This window comes from Pleurodeles waltl, chromosome 3_2 (assembly GCF_031143425.1).
Source record: "Pleurodeles waltl isolate 20211129_DDA chromosome 3_2, aPleWal1.hap1.20221129, whole genome shotgun sequence".
Classification (NCBI taxonomy): Eukaryota; Metazoa; Chordata; class Amphibia; order Caudata; family Salamandridae; genus Pleurodeles; species Pleurodeles waltl.
The window spans coordinates 83,077,552-83,093,243 of record NC_090441.1 but is presented as its reverse complement, the minus strand read 5'-3'; the positions used below and the strand labels follow the sequence as shown (position 1 = coordinate 83,093,243).

Sequence of the window (15,692 nt, the reverse complement as noted above, 5' to 3'; positions counted from 1 at the left end):
AGCAAAACAAGTGTTATTGCCCCTTGTCTTTCTCTACATTTTTTCCTTCCAAATATAAGAAAGTGTGTAAAAAAGACATCTATTTGAGAAATGCACTGTAATTCACATGTTAGTATGGGCACCCCGGAATTCAGAGATGTGCAAATAACCACTGCTCCTCAACACCTTATCTTGTGCCCATTTTGGAAATAGAAAAGTTTTCTTGATACCTATTTTTCACTCTTTATATTTCAGCAAATGAATTGCTGTATACCCGGTATAGAATGAAAACCCACTGCAGGGTGCAGCTCATTTATTGGCTCTGGGTACCTAGGGTTCTTGATGAACCTACAAGCCCTATATATCACCGCAACCAGAAGAGTCCAGCAGAGGTAACGGTATATTGCTTTAAAAAATCTGACATTGCAGGAAAAAGTTACAGAGTAAAACGTAGAGAAAAATTGCTGTTTTTTTCACCTCAATTTCAATATATATTTTTTTTCAGTTGTTATTTTCGGTAGGAAACCCTTGTAGGATCTACACAAATTACCCCTTGCTGAATTCAGAATTTTGTTTACTTTTCAGAAAAAAAATGTCATTCCCATTTCTGTCACTGACTGGAAGGAGGCTGAAAGCACACAAAATCATAAAAATGGGATATGCCCCAGTAAAATGCCAAAATTGTGTTGAAAAATTGGGTTTTATGATTCAAGTCTGCCTGTTCCTGAAAGCTGGGAAGCTGGTGACTTTAGCACCGCAAACCCTTTGTTGATGCCATTTTCAGGGGGAAAAAAACAAGCCTTCTTCTGCAGCCCCTTTTTCCCATTTAAAAAAAATAATAAAATGTTCACTGTATTTTGGCTAATTTCTTGGCGTCCTTCAGGGGAACCCACAAAGTCTGGGTACCTCTAGAATCCCTAGGATGTTGGGAAAAAAAGGACGCAAATTTGGCGTGGGTAGCTTATGTGGACAAAAAGTTATGAGGGCCTAAGCGAGAACTATTCCAAATAGGCAAAAAAAGGCCTGGCACAGGAGGGGGAAAAGGCCTGGCAGCGAAGGGGTTAAAGTTTATAGGGAGCGAAAGGTACACTGGAAGAGTCATTGGTTTATATAAAACAGTTTTCGGATCAGCGTACTTCTTGGTACTGAGGAAGCTTTAGTTCTCATGAGAAGATAGGAACTTTGCTTGCTTCGTCTGTAACGTTGAAGGGCTTTTTGTAGGCAGTGCAGTAAGCATGAGGTATTTTGTGGAGAGTAGGTCAGTGGCTACCTGAACAGGTGTGTAGGTATCTGATTTCAGATCCTGTAGGATATACCACAATAGTTTCTTCCTTGATCCCTGCTCAGTTATTGCAAACTTGGAGCACATAGATAAAACCCTGCAATATAAAACATACTTTTGACGGACCAGATTAAACTCTAGGCGAATCTGTGCTTGTGAAGAACAGGACAGTAGATTGAATAGACACCTGTAATACAGACACTGTGCCCGATCAAGCCTGCTTGTAATACGAGTTAAATAAACAAATGCTCCATATGCCAACGTGGGCATCAATTTGCTTTTGATGACTTTGGAGATCCTGGTCCTGACCTGACAGCAAAGACTTAGAAAAAGATGCTAGAAAGCAAAGGTAAGAGCCTTAGCTGATGTTGCCAATGCCTCAATATGTGGCGTTGGATGGCCATGCTTCTTAATCGAAACTCGTAGGTATTTGATGCTAGACAGTCTTTTGATCTTCTGTATGCTTATAAACCGAGCACCTATTTTAATTAACCTATTACTGAAGATTAGGATCTTAGTTTTCGATGTTTAAGTTTGTTTATCTCACAGGAATTGGACAGTGATGTCAGGCCCCTTCGGAGACCAATGGCAGTTTGGTCCAAAAGTACTGTATCGTCAACATATTGTAGCATACATACCCTCTTTCCTTGGAGTTTTCGAAGGAAAGCAGTTTACTCTACCAAGGTGGGCATTCAGATACACATTAAAGAGTAGAGGAGCCAAAATACAATCTTGCTTAAGGCCCTGATTAGTACAGACCTTAGCTGAGTAAGTCAATTTGCTGGACATACGTTCGTTGACTATTAAGACTTCTAGATGCATCTAATAGACATGCTGGGATGCCCCATGCATCCAGTTTGGCCCACAGCAAGTTTCTATCTAGTTTGTTGAAAGCTGTAGCAAAATCAATAAATGCACTATAAAGCTGGCCTGCCCCTTTTTTTGTTGCATTATTCATTAGAATCGACATACGGAGTAGATTGATCTCAGTGCCCTGCTTTTTTTGAAAGATGCAAGTTGGCGTCCTCCGTTTCGCCGAAACAAATCTTTTGAAGAGCTACTGAAAGGAGAAACGAGGTTGTAGAGTCAGAGAAATCACGTTACCGATCCCAGTGGTCTATTCCTAATTTTTCAACCAAATGATGTGCAGACATGATTATTGGGTTAATGGAGGAATGGCTGAAGTCAACTATGAATAACTATGAATAAGAAACAATTTGAAGAAAATCTCACTGAAAAATAATTTGATTAGTGGGTGCTACCTATATAAGACTATCAGTCCTGATTATGACCCATTATCGAGTGGTTCTTATATGCTGGGTCAAAACTTCAACATAATCTGATGTGGATTAATGTTGAGATAAATGGTGATTTATAGACACCTGGATTGAAGATCACTGATCTTTTTAATCACACCTTTATATATAACATTTTGGCACTTTATATATCACACCATTCCCTTTCACTGCGCCATCGCTATAGGAGCACCTAAATCTGTTTTTAATTGGTAATCATGTGAAACTGTTAATTGAATAAAAGTTATAAATTACTTAAAAACCTCATTTAGGCACAAGGGTTTTTTTTTTTTATTACTTAAACAGCAGTGGAAGTCAAGGCATACACTTCCCCCTTGGGGCCACTTTATTTGCTTGTTTACGTTTTGAAAACCAGTCTGTGTGTCTGGAATTATTTTATTATACTGTGCCCAAGCCTCCAATCCCTTATGGAAGATTTTGCATAACATTTTCCTTCCAAGTATAAAAGGGCAATATGTCTAGCGTTATCGAGCTTATCACACGCTCCCTTCTTATGTATTAGGACAAGATCGGATCCTCGCCAACTCTCAGGCACCGTAGCATTCTGTAAGCAGTTGTTATTCAGGGGAGTCAAACAGGCAGTCCATTTGTTGATTGCTACATTAAAGATGCTTGCAGGAAGGCCATTAGGACCAGGGCAGAGGCAGTATTGATTGATGATAAGGTATTCAGGGTCATTTAATTTGTAATTAGAAATAACAGATCGGCTGGTCTTTCCATCAGAGTGCAATGGCTGAAGGACCTTGTGTACAGAGGATTGGTTGATCTATAACAAAGATACGCATGCCGTCCAGTTGGCCCTAGGGATGTTAAACACCTCCTCTTGTTTTTGCTTACCAGTTGCCTTATGGATCATGGGCCATTTTTTTTTTTAGTCCCTTGCTATAATTTCTGAGTAGACTGCGAGCCATTGCTTATCCAAGTCTTTTCTCATACTGGTGTTGCCTATAGCTCTTTGGCACCGATCTCTTTGGGACTGATCTCTTTTCTTCAGGCCATGTTCGTTGGATTCTGGTGCGCAGCCCTTAAACATCCAATAAACTGTATTAAAGTAAGTTAGTTTGTAGCCATTCGTTAGATCAACATGTGTGATACAAATCAGGCCTTGATGTGGCTGCAATTTTACTAAAGATTTTAGTGAGCCATTCGTGAACTCTGACCAGGACTCAATTAGGGTAGAGGACATGTTTGAAGTAGGCGACAGAAATGATTCAAGAAGTTTTATAGCTGGAGAATCAAAATTAGCATCTCACTTTATATGTTTGATTGGTTCCTGCCATGCTTGCTCTCCCAGCTGAGTTTCCTTGTGTAAGGCAGAAATCATCGCAGCAATCATCAAATGCAAACAGCATGACAATAAAGCATGGTCACTTACTAAGTTGTGATCAATTTTCAAGTACGTAATCCGGTAGAAGTCTTCAGTTGTAACCCATAAGTAATCAAGAGTTGCCAAACTTTCTTAAGATGCATGTGTGTAGGCAGCATTGTGATTAGTGTTTCTCCTACCGTTCAGGAAGCAAAGGCCATCGCGTGTAAGCTTGAAGACAGTTCAATGGCAAGTTTTGGACATCTCGTGGAGGAAGGCATTAGAGATAGAATATTCCATAATTTATCCTCTACGTCCAGCCACTCGTGCTCCTGCTTCAGGTTTAGTAGATCAGCATTCAAGTCCCCTGCTAAAAAACTCTAAATGTTGCTATATATTGCCTATGTCATAGGTAATCCACAAACCGAGGATACTGTTAGAATCCCCAGGATATTGAAAAAAAAAAGGTTGCAAATTTGGCATAGATACCTATGTGGAAAAAAGTTATGGAACCTTAAGTGCAAAGTACCCCAAATGGCCAAAAAGGGCTTAGCACTGGGGGAGAGGGAGGGACAGCTAAGGGGTTAAATGGGTGTTACAATGAGTGCTGCAGCCCACTAGTAGCATTTAATTTCCAGGCCCTGGGTCCATGCAGTACAATTTACTGGGAACATACAAGTAAATTAAACGTGCCAATTAGATGTAGTCCAATTTTACCATGTCGTAAGGAGAGAGTACAAGCACGTTAGAACTGGATAACAGTGGTAAAGTGCACAGAGTCATAAAGCCAACAAACATGAATTCATCAAAAGAGAAGGGATAAAAGAAGGCATACGTTTTGGGGAAATGCCACGCCAAGGGCTAACAATGTCAGTCCTAACAATGTCAATCAAATGTGTTGAGCACTTATCACTTCACAAAAAACAAAAGCTTTTAGACTACTTGATGGGGCAGGCTGAGTAGAGGATTTTGGAGAAATGCCACTGGATGTTCCAGGGTAGAAGCAAGACTTGATGGGGCTGAGTGCTAGTTGCAACCTACATCCCCCATCCCCCATCCCCAAGCCCCTAAAGCCAACCCCAGTAGGTTATTTTCCCAGAAGGTCCACGTAGGCAGTGCGTGCCTTGCAGAATGCAAGTTTGAATCGCCCAAGGGCCAACTCTTTATTTCATCCTGCTCTAAAAAGCAAATTGAGTTATTGAAACACGACTTTGATCGATGTTTCTCAATTTAGGAGGTAGACGTCGAGAATCGGTCGTTATTTTACATTCTGCATGCCCCTTCTCCGCTCTGTAAAATGCAAATACTGAAATATATTAGACAACTATAACTGTGAAACTCAAGACTGACTCCAAATGGGGAAATGTGAACAATACCCATTCGCTGCTTTCAAATGAGCCAAGGAAAACAGAAACGCTGTTGTATCTTCCACCATTTCAAGATATTGTTGCATTGTTCCTCGCACCTTCCAACCGGCTGATCACAGAATAAGCAAACACTGCACGCTTCCATGCAAATTAGGAGGGTTCTATATTAAGATCTCACACATATCTGTGAATGCTTTTGGTAATATGTGGCACTGGTCTTGGTGCACAATCAGACACTAGTATGGCATCGCAGCGCCATCTGGTGGCCGGGGCTATGAATACCTTTTCAAGTGTTTACCGTGGTGCCTCAGCTATGAGTGAGTAACCAGTCTCTCGCGGCCTCTGCTGATCGCCGCCGCTGTCCACGGTGACTCCACCAGGAGGTAACCAGCTCGTCCACCCCGTGGCCCACTCACTAGCGCCGGAAGGGGACCCCACGTTCTTACCTTCCATCTTCAATGACAATCCTCGAGAGCAAGGAACAGAAGCACAGACCGGAAGCGATCTTCTCACAGTGATAGTGAAAGTGGAAATACACAATGTAATTCTACGCTGAACACGAAGCCAGGGCTTCAATTGGCAGGATTTAAAGAAAACCCCTCCCAGGAAGAAACTGCGACCTAGCCTCATGACATGAGCCAAGGACTACAACTCCCAGAATCCAGGAAGCGCCAGCTGCGTTCGTGGAAGTTCTAATTGGAACGGAAAGTGAGTTTTCCTCACTCCTGGCGTGCAGTACGACCGAAGCTGTGGACAGCATGGGTGTCCACGGCGTGTGAGGTACCCGCAGGCAGCACGGCCTTTTTTCGCCCTCAGTACTTTGCTTTTTTTTAAGCTCGTACTGGAAGTGGTAAAAGCTGATCGACGCGTCCGATAATGCAAAGGAATCTTTTCTAAAAGCCTGGGCTCGCTAAAGGTGTTACACGTGGCATTCGGCTACTTGTCAGCAGTGTGGGTATGCAGCCGCGTGCCTCACAAAGCTCTCGGCCTGGGTGTGTATGGGCCGGATCTGTCACCCAGGTAGAGCTGCCCTGTCAGTGGGGCACTGTGTTTCCAACATGGTGTTGTCATATGACATCCTAATGCATTCTGGTTGTTGTAGCCCGTTGCTGCCAAGTTTCCCAGGTTCAAACGTGATGTCTTGTTCCAGCCCGGGTTTCTTTAATTATGGGACTTGTTCTGTCTTATAATGAAATAATAATGTTGTAAGTCCCAGAATTCAAAGAAAATCCTGGATTGAAGCAGCACTGGACATAGGAAGCTTGACAGGGCTCAGTTTGCTTCAACCGAACCCAGAGGCCTAACTAACACACGATTACAGAGTGGTGTGTAATAGAAAGTCCCATTACTGGAACCACGGTGTAATGACGACAAGGATACTGTTGGCAGCGTTACTGCTAAGGTGTGTGCCGGTCCCTCTGGGCAGTGTGTACATCACACCCTTCTGTCTCCCAGTGTTCATACCTGCCCTTCTGTCAGCCATTGTGTACACAGGGCAAGGCCCCTATTTCTATGCGCTGGCGTAATGTAAATAAAGCCGTTCCCCAGGACCCTCACCCCCCACCCTCAATGTGAAGAGGGGCTCCTGAGTCTCCCATATCTCGCAGATATTCATTGGCCTTGGGCAGAATGGGGCACTCTGAAATGTTTCGGGCCCCCGAAAGCTTGCCCCCACCTGCGCCGCAGGGTTTGCAGGGGTCTGCGTCTACCAGAGTGCCTACCCCCCCTTTATTAACCATGCTCTGTACCACCCTCTTCTGTCTTAACATCGGGTGGGCATGGCCCCTCTAGGTGACAGGTTGTTTGGCCCCTCTAGGTGACAGGTTGTTTAGCGACACACTGTCAGCGTGTGCACGAGCTTTGGAAATACTGCCTTGCTGTGCAGAACGTCCCTTCATCGGGGAGTGGACGTACCAGACCCGTCTATTTGCTTGGGCAGCGGGGCTGTGGTCGGAGGGGTGCGAACGTACACACCCTCACAGACAATGGATGCTAATGATATCCCAGTCATCTCTGCATCTACCAGGATGAGTACATGTAGGAAGTTGGCTCTGTATGTACTATTTCAAAGTAAGAAATAGCATGCACAAAGACCAAGGGTTCCCCTTAGAGGTAAGATAGTGGCAAAAAGAGATAATTCTAATGCTCCATTTTGTGGTAGTGTGGTCGAGCAGTAGGCTTATCAGAGGGTAGTGTTAAGCATTTGTTGTACACACTCAAAAGACAATTCCAGGCCAATAGGTTTTTATATAGAAAAATATATTTTCTTAGTTTATTTTAAGAACCACAGGTTCAAGATTTACAATCAATACTTCAAATGAAAGGTACTTCACATAGGTATTATAGGAACGTTGAATCAGCAAAATAGCATGTACAGTTTTGGCAAAAATGGCAATAGTCTATTTTAAAACTAGACAGTGCAAATTTCAACAGTTCCTGGGGGAGGTAAGTATTTGGTAGTTTTGCAGGTAAGTAAACCACCTACAGGGTTCAAAGTTGGGTCCAAGGTAGCCCACCGTTGGGGGTTCAGGGCAACCCCAAAGTTACAACACCAGCAGCTCAGGGACGGTCAGGTGCAGAGGTCAAAGTGGTGCCCAAAACGCATAGACTTCAATGGAGAAGGGGGTGCCCCGGTTCCAGTCTGCTAGCAGGTAAGTACATGCGACTTTGGAGGGCAGACCAGGGGGGTTTTGTAGGACACCGGGGGGGGACACAAGTCAGCACAGAAAGTACACCCTCAGCGGCACTGGGGCGGCCGGGTGCAGTGTGCAAACAGGCGTCGGGTTCGCAATAGGTTTCAAAGGGAGACCCAGGGGTCTCTTCAGCGATGCAGGCAGGCAAGGGGGTGGGGCTCCTCGGGGTAGCCACCACCTAGGCAAGGGAGAGGGCCACCTGGGGGTCGCTTCTGCACTGGAGGTTGGATCCTTCAGGTCCTGGGGGCTGCAGGTGCAGTGTCTTTACCAGGCGTCAGGTTCTTTGAAGCAGGCAGTCGCGGTCAGGGGGAGCCTCTGGATTCCCTCTGCAGGCATCGCTGGGGGGTCAACTCTGGCTACTCACAGGGTCGTAGTCGCCGGGGAGTCCTCCCTGTAGTGTTGTTTCTCTGCAGGTCGAGCCGGGGGCATCGGTGCAGAGTGGAAAGTCTCACGCTTCCGGTGGGAAACGTGCAGTCCTTTAAAAGTTGTTTCTTTGTTGCAAAGTTGTAGCTTCTTTGGAACAGAGCCGTTGTCCTCGGGAGTTCTTGATCCTTTTAGATACAGGGTAGTCCTTTGAGGCTTCAGAGGTCGCTGGACCCTGGGGGACGCGTCGCTGTTGCAGTTTCTCTTGAAGTGGGGCGACAGGCTGGTAGGGCTGGGGCCAAAGCAGTTGGTGTCTCCGTCTTCTCTGCATGGCTTCAGGTCAGCAGTCCTTCTTCTTCTTAGGTTGCAGGAATCTGGTTTCCTAGGTTCTGGGGGGCCCTAAATACTCAATTTAGGGGTGTGTTTAGGTCTGGGGGGTTAGTAGCCAATGGCTACTAGCCCTGAGGGTGGCTACACCCTCTTTGTGCCTCCTCCCTGAGGGGAGGGGGGCACATCCCTAATCCTATTGGGGGAATCCTCCATCTGCAAGATGGAGGATGTCTAAAAGTCAGAGTCACCTCAGTTCAGGACACCTTAGGGGTTGTCCTGACTGGCCAGTGACTCCTCCTTGTTTTTCTCATTATCTCCTCCGGCCTTGACGCCAAAAGTGGGGCCATGGCCGGAGGGGGCGGGCATCTCCACTAGCTGGAATGCCCTGTGGCGCTGTAATAAAGGGAGTGAGCCTTTGAGGCTCACCGCAAGGTGTTACAGTTCCTGCAGGGGGAGGTGAGAAGCACCTCCACCCAGTAAAGGCTTTGTTACTAGCCACAGAGTGACAAAGGCACTCTCCCCATGTGGCCAGCAACATGTCTGGTGTGTGGCAGGCTGGCAAAATTAGTCAGCCCACACTGGAAGTCGGGTATGTTTTCAGGGGGCATCTCTAAGATGCCCTCTGGGGTATATTTCCCAATAAAAAGTACACTGGCATCAGTGTGCATTTATTGTGCTGAGAAGTTTGATACCAAACTTCCCGGTGTTCAGTGTAGCCATTATGGTCCTGTGGAGTTCGTGCATGACAGACTCCCAGACCATATACTCTTATGGCTACCCTGCACTTACAATGTCTAAGGTTTTGCTTAGACACTGTAGGGCAGAGGTCTTCAAACTGGGGGGCGGGCCCCCCTTGGGGGGCCTCAAGAGATCCCAGGGGGGGCGCCAAACTCTGGCCAAAAGAAATATTATACAGGTAACATGCCTTTGTTTTAAGCAGAAGCATGTTATTGCAGTTTTAAAACGGTAACAGTACTTAACTGCAATGTTTAAATAGGTTTAGACCTATTTAAACATTACCATCTTTCTAAAATGATTGTGAAAATTTTTGAGGGGGGGCCCAATGATTTTTATTTTTCAACTGGGGGGGCGCGGCATTAAAACGTTTGAAGACCACTGCTGTAGGGGCATAGTGCTCATGCACTTATGCCCTCACCTATGGTATAGTGCACCCTGCCTTAGGGCTATAAGGCCTGCTAGAGGGGTGACTTATCTATGCCATGGGCAGTGTGAGGTTGGCATAGCACCCTGAGGGGAGTGCCATGTCGACTTAGTCATTTTCTTCCCACCAGCACACACAAGCTGGCAAGTAGTGTGTCTGAGCTGAGTGAGGGGTCCCCAGGGTGGCATAAGACATACTGCAGCCCTTAGAGACCTTCCCTGGGATCAGGGCCCTTGATACCAGGGGTACCAGTTACAAGTGACTTACCTGGATGCCAGGGTGTGCCAATTGTGGAGACAAAGGTACAGGTTAGAGAAAGAACACTGGTGCTGGGGCCTGGTTAGTAGGCCTCAGCACACTTTCAAATCATAACTTGGCATCAGCAAAGGCAAAAAGTCAGAGGGTAACCATGCCAAGGAGGCATATATCAGACAACTATAACTGTGAAGCTCAAGGCTGACTTGAAGTGGGGAAATGTGAACAATACCCATTCCCTGCTTTCAAATGACCCAGAACAGAAACGCTGTGGTATCTTCCACCATTTCAAGATATTGTTGCATTGTTCCTCGCACCTTCCAACCGGCTGATCACAGAATAAGCAAACACTGCACGCTTCCATGCAAATTAGGAGGGTTCTATATTAAGATCTCATCCATATCTGTGAATGCTTTTGGCAATATGTGGCACTGGTCTTGGTGCACAATCAGACACTAGCATGGCATCGCAGCGCCATCTGGTGGCCGGGGCTATGAATAACTTTTCAAGTGTTTACCGTGGTGCCTCAGCTATCGGTGAGTAACCAGTCTCTCGCCCTTGTCCACGGTGACTCCACCGGGAGGTAAACAGCTCGTCCACCCCGTGGCCCACTCACTAGTGCCGGAAGGGGACCCCACGTTCTTACCTTCCATCTTCAATGACAATCCTCGAGAGCAAGGAACAGAAGCACAGACCGGAAGCGATCTTCTCACAGTGATAGTGAAAGTGGAAATACACAATGTAATTCTACGCTGAACACGAAGCCAGGGCTTCAATTGGCAGGATTTAAAGAAAACCCCTCCCAGGAAGAAACTGCGACCTAGCCTCATGACATGAACCAAGGACTACAACTCCCAGAATCCAGGATGCGCCAGCTGCGTTCGTGGAAGTTCTAATTGGAACGGAAAGTGAGTTTTCCTCACTCCTGGCGTGCAGTACGACCGAAGCTGTGGACAGCATGGGTGTCCACGGCGTGTGAGGTACCCGCAGGCAGCACGGCCTTTTTTCGCCCTCAGTACTTTGCTTTTTTTTAAGCTCATACTGGAAGTGGTGAAAGCTGATCGACGCGTCCGATAATGCAAAGGAATCTTTTCTAAAAGCCTGGGCTCGCTAAAGGTGTTACACGTGGCATTCGGCTACTTGTCAGCAGTGTGGGTATGCAGCCGCGTGCCTCACAAAGCTCTCGGCCTGGGTGTGTATGGGCCGGATCTGTCACCCAGGTAGAGCTGCCCTGTCAGTGGGGCACTGTGTTTCCAACATGGTGTTGTCATATGACATCCTAATGCATTCTGGTTGTTGTAGCCCGTTGCTGCCAAGTTTCCCAGGTTCAAATGTGATGTCTTGTTCCAGCCCGGGTTTCTTTAAATTATGGGACTTGTTCTGTTTTATAATGAAATAATAATGTTGTAAGTCCCAGAATTCAAAGAAAACCCTGGATTGAAGCAGCACTGGACATAGGAAGCTTGACAGGGCTCAGTTTGCTTCAACCGAACCCAGAGGCCTAACTAACACACGATTACAGAGTGGTGTGTAATAGAAAGGCCCCCGAAAGCTTGCCCCCACCTGCGCCGCAGGGTTTGCAGGGGTCTGCGTCTACCAGAGTGCCTACCCCCCCTTTATTAACCATGCTCTGTACCACCCTCTTCTGTCTTAACATCGGGTGGGCATGGCCCCTCTAGGTGACAGGTTGTTTGGCCCCTCTAGGTGACAGGTTGTTTAGCGACACACTGTCAGCGTGTGCACGAGCTTTGGAAATACTGCCTTGCTGTGCAGAACGTCCCTTCATCGGGGAGTGGACGTACCGCACCCGTCTATTTGCTTGGGGAGCTGGCTGTGGTGGGAGGGGTGCGAACGTACACACCCTCACAGACAGTGGATGCTAATGATATCCCAGTCATCTCTGCATCTACCAGGATGAGTACATATGTCTGCCAAGGCGTGTAACAGTATCGTACCTGAGTGTGAGCCATTCTGCTCGCTCTGTCCACCCGGGTTCTTCTCGCCTCTGTATACCGGGGTACGACCAGCCCTTATGTTTGTCAGGGTCTTTTCGGTCTCCACAGCTCTTCCTAGATTGCGCACCTCTACCTGCATCTGCTCAGGTAATTAAGGCCCTCTATCAGCCACTGCAGTCTACTCGCACATGTGAAGCATGTATCAGTCCCTGTAGCTCTCAGAAGGGTGTATACACTCCCTCTATCAGGTGCCTAGGAGCCGCTCTACATGACAGGGTGTGAACCTGATTATCTGGCAGGAGTGTGCCAGCCACTGTCTAGGCCAGGAGGTGCACCACCGTGCCCTGCGATGCTCAGGTGTGTATTAGCTCTGTATGGTGTATGCTAGCCCTTAACCAGCCAGAGTGTAAACCAGCCCTCTGTGTGTGCCACGTGACCTCAAGTTCTACTAGCTAGGGGGTACACGATGCCACAGGGTGTACATGCCATCTCACTCTTCAGGCACAAGACGTTCCTTTGTCCTCTACTCGACCTTCCACACTATTCGTTCCCTCCACGAGTCTTACTCCCGCGGCCCGCACGTGCTCCTCAAGAGCCGCAGGGTGTAGCAACGAGCAGGATCTCTGCTAAAACTGCACCCATTACAAGGCTCTTAACTTCTTGGGCGTAACGCAAAACGCACTGACTTTGGGCTGCAGCGGCGTACCAAAACGTAAGGGGTGGTTCTCACCTGGACACAGCCAGGAGCCTGCCGCCCGTGCACAGTGTACGGTGCTAAAGGCCCCCTTTGGAGCTCGAAGGGCCCGCACGGGGGGCTGCGGGGGCCTTTGTTACGCCGCTGTCGGGCTTGATGCCCCCTCCCTACCGAGGGTTGTGTGGTTTAAAGGCGGAACACGACCATAACTCTCTGCCTCAGTTCTCCAGTTGGTACCTGAACCTGGTAGGTCCGCTAGGTGTCCAGTATCCTACGAGTGCTCCCATCGCCTGCAGATTTCACCAGACCCCAACATATTGGCATTTTTCCACCCACGAGCGGCGCGAGCTGACGTCCAGAACCAATGGCCCATCCTGCTTGTACGTCAGCCGTGTCCAGTAGGCAGAGCCCGAGTCTAATCTTCTAGACGCTAAAATGCTGACTTGTTGATAATTTCCCTTGAAACCATAAATACATAATTTGTCTGTAGGTTGTTTGTAAAAGTATTGACTACAGAATCATTGTGCAGGCACAATAGTGCGGCCAAAAACTGCACGTCGGTGAGCATTTTGATGCCATTTTGTAAAGAGAAGCGGGGAACCAGAGGGTAGAAAAAGTTATTTATTACAGGTTGATTCGCCCACAACCCTCTCCGACCGGCCAGCTGGATCCAAACTGAGAATGCCAGAACTGCTGTTAGAGTCCATGCTCACCGCTGGCAGGGCACGCGAGGATGCTTGCAACATACACAAGTCTGAAACATAATACATGCACGTCAACCATAAATAACAGAGTGCACGTGAACCATTAATAACAGCGCGCTGAGTCACGCTGCACCATTTAAATCACTTTAGCCCTTTAAACAAAACAGATCGACATTAGAACTAAACAGTAAAATGAATGAACAATGACTTCATTACAACATCCTTGCATTTAGCTGGTACTGTAACATCACGGGCGCCACCCGGCCTTCTGTTTCCAGGTCCAGATGGGACACGAGGCCCGTCAGCATCCCCAGCCTGACCCAATGAAACCGCTGCAGGTTACACCCATGCAGCCCAATCTGATTCTAGAATGGGCCCACCCTTCTTTAGTATGATGTTGTCCTGCTGGTCGGAATGTCTCGCAAGTTGGCATTTGTTCCACCAATCTTGTGAAGTAGCACTGCACCCTTACCAACTTTACTAACCACGAGAGGGCAGAATAAACTGATTCGCCCTTCCTAGCCTTGACAGGACTCTTTATAAGCACCCAGTCACCCTTAACTATATCGTGACTGGAAACGTTGTGCCTTCAGCCAAAGTTCTGCTTCATTTTAATATGTCTAGAATTAACTTTGAAGCAACCTCTTCCTTGTTGGCGCCACCATTTGCTCCAACCTTCTCCACTTGCTTTTCCAGCCAGGTGGGTAAGAGGGCTGTATGGGCACTTCTGCCCCTAAGCAAAGAACATGGAGTCACCCCGTGGTGCAGTGTGGTGTAGTATTATAGCACTAAACCTGTTTTAAATATGACTTCACATCCAGATTTAAAGCTAAAGCAGTCTGTACCCCCTCCTTTATAGGTTTGTTACCCCTCTCGAACAGACCATTGGAGGAAGACAAGTACAGAATGACTTGCAGATGGGTACTATCATGCCTTCTAACACGCTCAGAGGTAAAATGTGTTCAATTGTCAGTGAAGATGCTCCTGTGAGCACCCTCTAGGCCAATTCCAGCTCCAAGAACTCCACAGCTGAATCAGTGTCAAGTGACTTAACTAACGAAAAGTACATCCACTTAGAGAAGTAGCCAATAACAAAAATTAAATACCTCATGTTATCAAGTAGCAGAACGTAACGCCCAGAGAAATCTAGACCCAGCTTCTCCCATGCAGCATTTGGGTGTGTCACTGGATGCAACAGAGCTTTGTTAACTCTCCAGTGCTTGTCTGAAAGCAAGCATTTAGGGCACTTATCTATCATCAACTTAACTTGGGAATCAATGCTGGCCACCAGTTGTTCTTTTAATGTGCATGGTAGTTTTGGTTGTACCTAAGTAACCCTGATGTGCTTGTGTGATGACGGCGTTACGCAGCTTAGTGGGAGGAACATGAGAATCTCCCCTCAATAATAGACCATTCACCACAGACCGGTCATTTGCCACTTGACCAAATTACCTCAACTCTCCAACCAGATGTCTCTTTTCAGGCCACCCTTGGACAACGTAATCCTTAACCTTATTCAAGGTTTCATCACTGTGACTAGTGGACAACTACTCAGATTAATTCAGAGCTGAATAGTACTATCCACTGACAGCATTTACCGATGCAACACATACAGTGTCATCCAAAATGCAGTCATCATCCGTATCCTCAATTGGCATGCGTGAGAGACAGTCCGCACCCATTTCCCCCCCACCCCCGGGACAAGTTTGATCACAAAAGACAAATTCTTGGAGCTTGGACACCAGTTAGTGAATCTGGCTGACAGGCTGTTGACCAAACCAGCAGTAAAAATGTGAACCAAATGCTTATGGTCTGTGTGCAGCCCCACACATACATTTTAAATTTGTGAATGGCCCAAACGCAGGCCAGGACCTCACGTTCTATGGTGCTATACTGTTTCTCATACTGTCTCAATTATCTTGATGCAAAGGCGACAGTCTCTTTCTTCCCAGACATGCTCTGTCTTAAAATGGCTCCTAAACCCCCTTGACTGGCATCTACAGTGATAATGGAAGAGTGACCCTCCTGGAAAGCACTCAGCACAGGTGCCATCTCAATAAGGTTCTTAACTTCATTTAATGCATTCTCTCTATCAGCAGATCAAAGGAATTTTTGACCTTTTCTCTCAATGGTTCCACTGCTTGAGCGTATCCGGGTACGGAATGAGTGCAGTATTCAGCAAGGCCGAGAAAGGAACGCAAGGGACCAGTATCAGAAGGAGCCTTGGCTTCTTCAATGGCCCTAATGAGGGAAAATTTAGGCTTGATCCTTGACACAGATATAGCA

General features: G+C 46.8%; 1 protein-coding gene across 6 annotated transcripts in view; it reads right to left on the bottom strand.

Moving 5' to 3' along the window:
• LOC138286506 (caspase-1-like) overlaps nt 1-5,814 on the bottom strand; it is a 264,088-nt gene extending 258,274 nt beyond the window's left edge. For all 6 annotated transcript variants that reach the window (XR_011202003.1, XR_011202004.1, XM_069226848.1 and 3 more), the window contains exon 1: nt 5,697-5,814. Coding sequence is in view for 4 of the 6 variants with exons in the window: in XM_069226848.1 (XP_069082949.1) it covers nt 5,697-5,703 (7 nt within the window). In the remaining 2 variants the exon portion in view is untranslated. The remainder of the gene's footprint in view (nt 1-5,696) is intronic.
• Between the last annotated feature and the right edge of the window lie 9,878 nt (nt 5,815-15,692).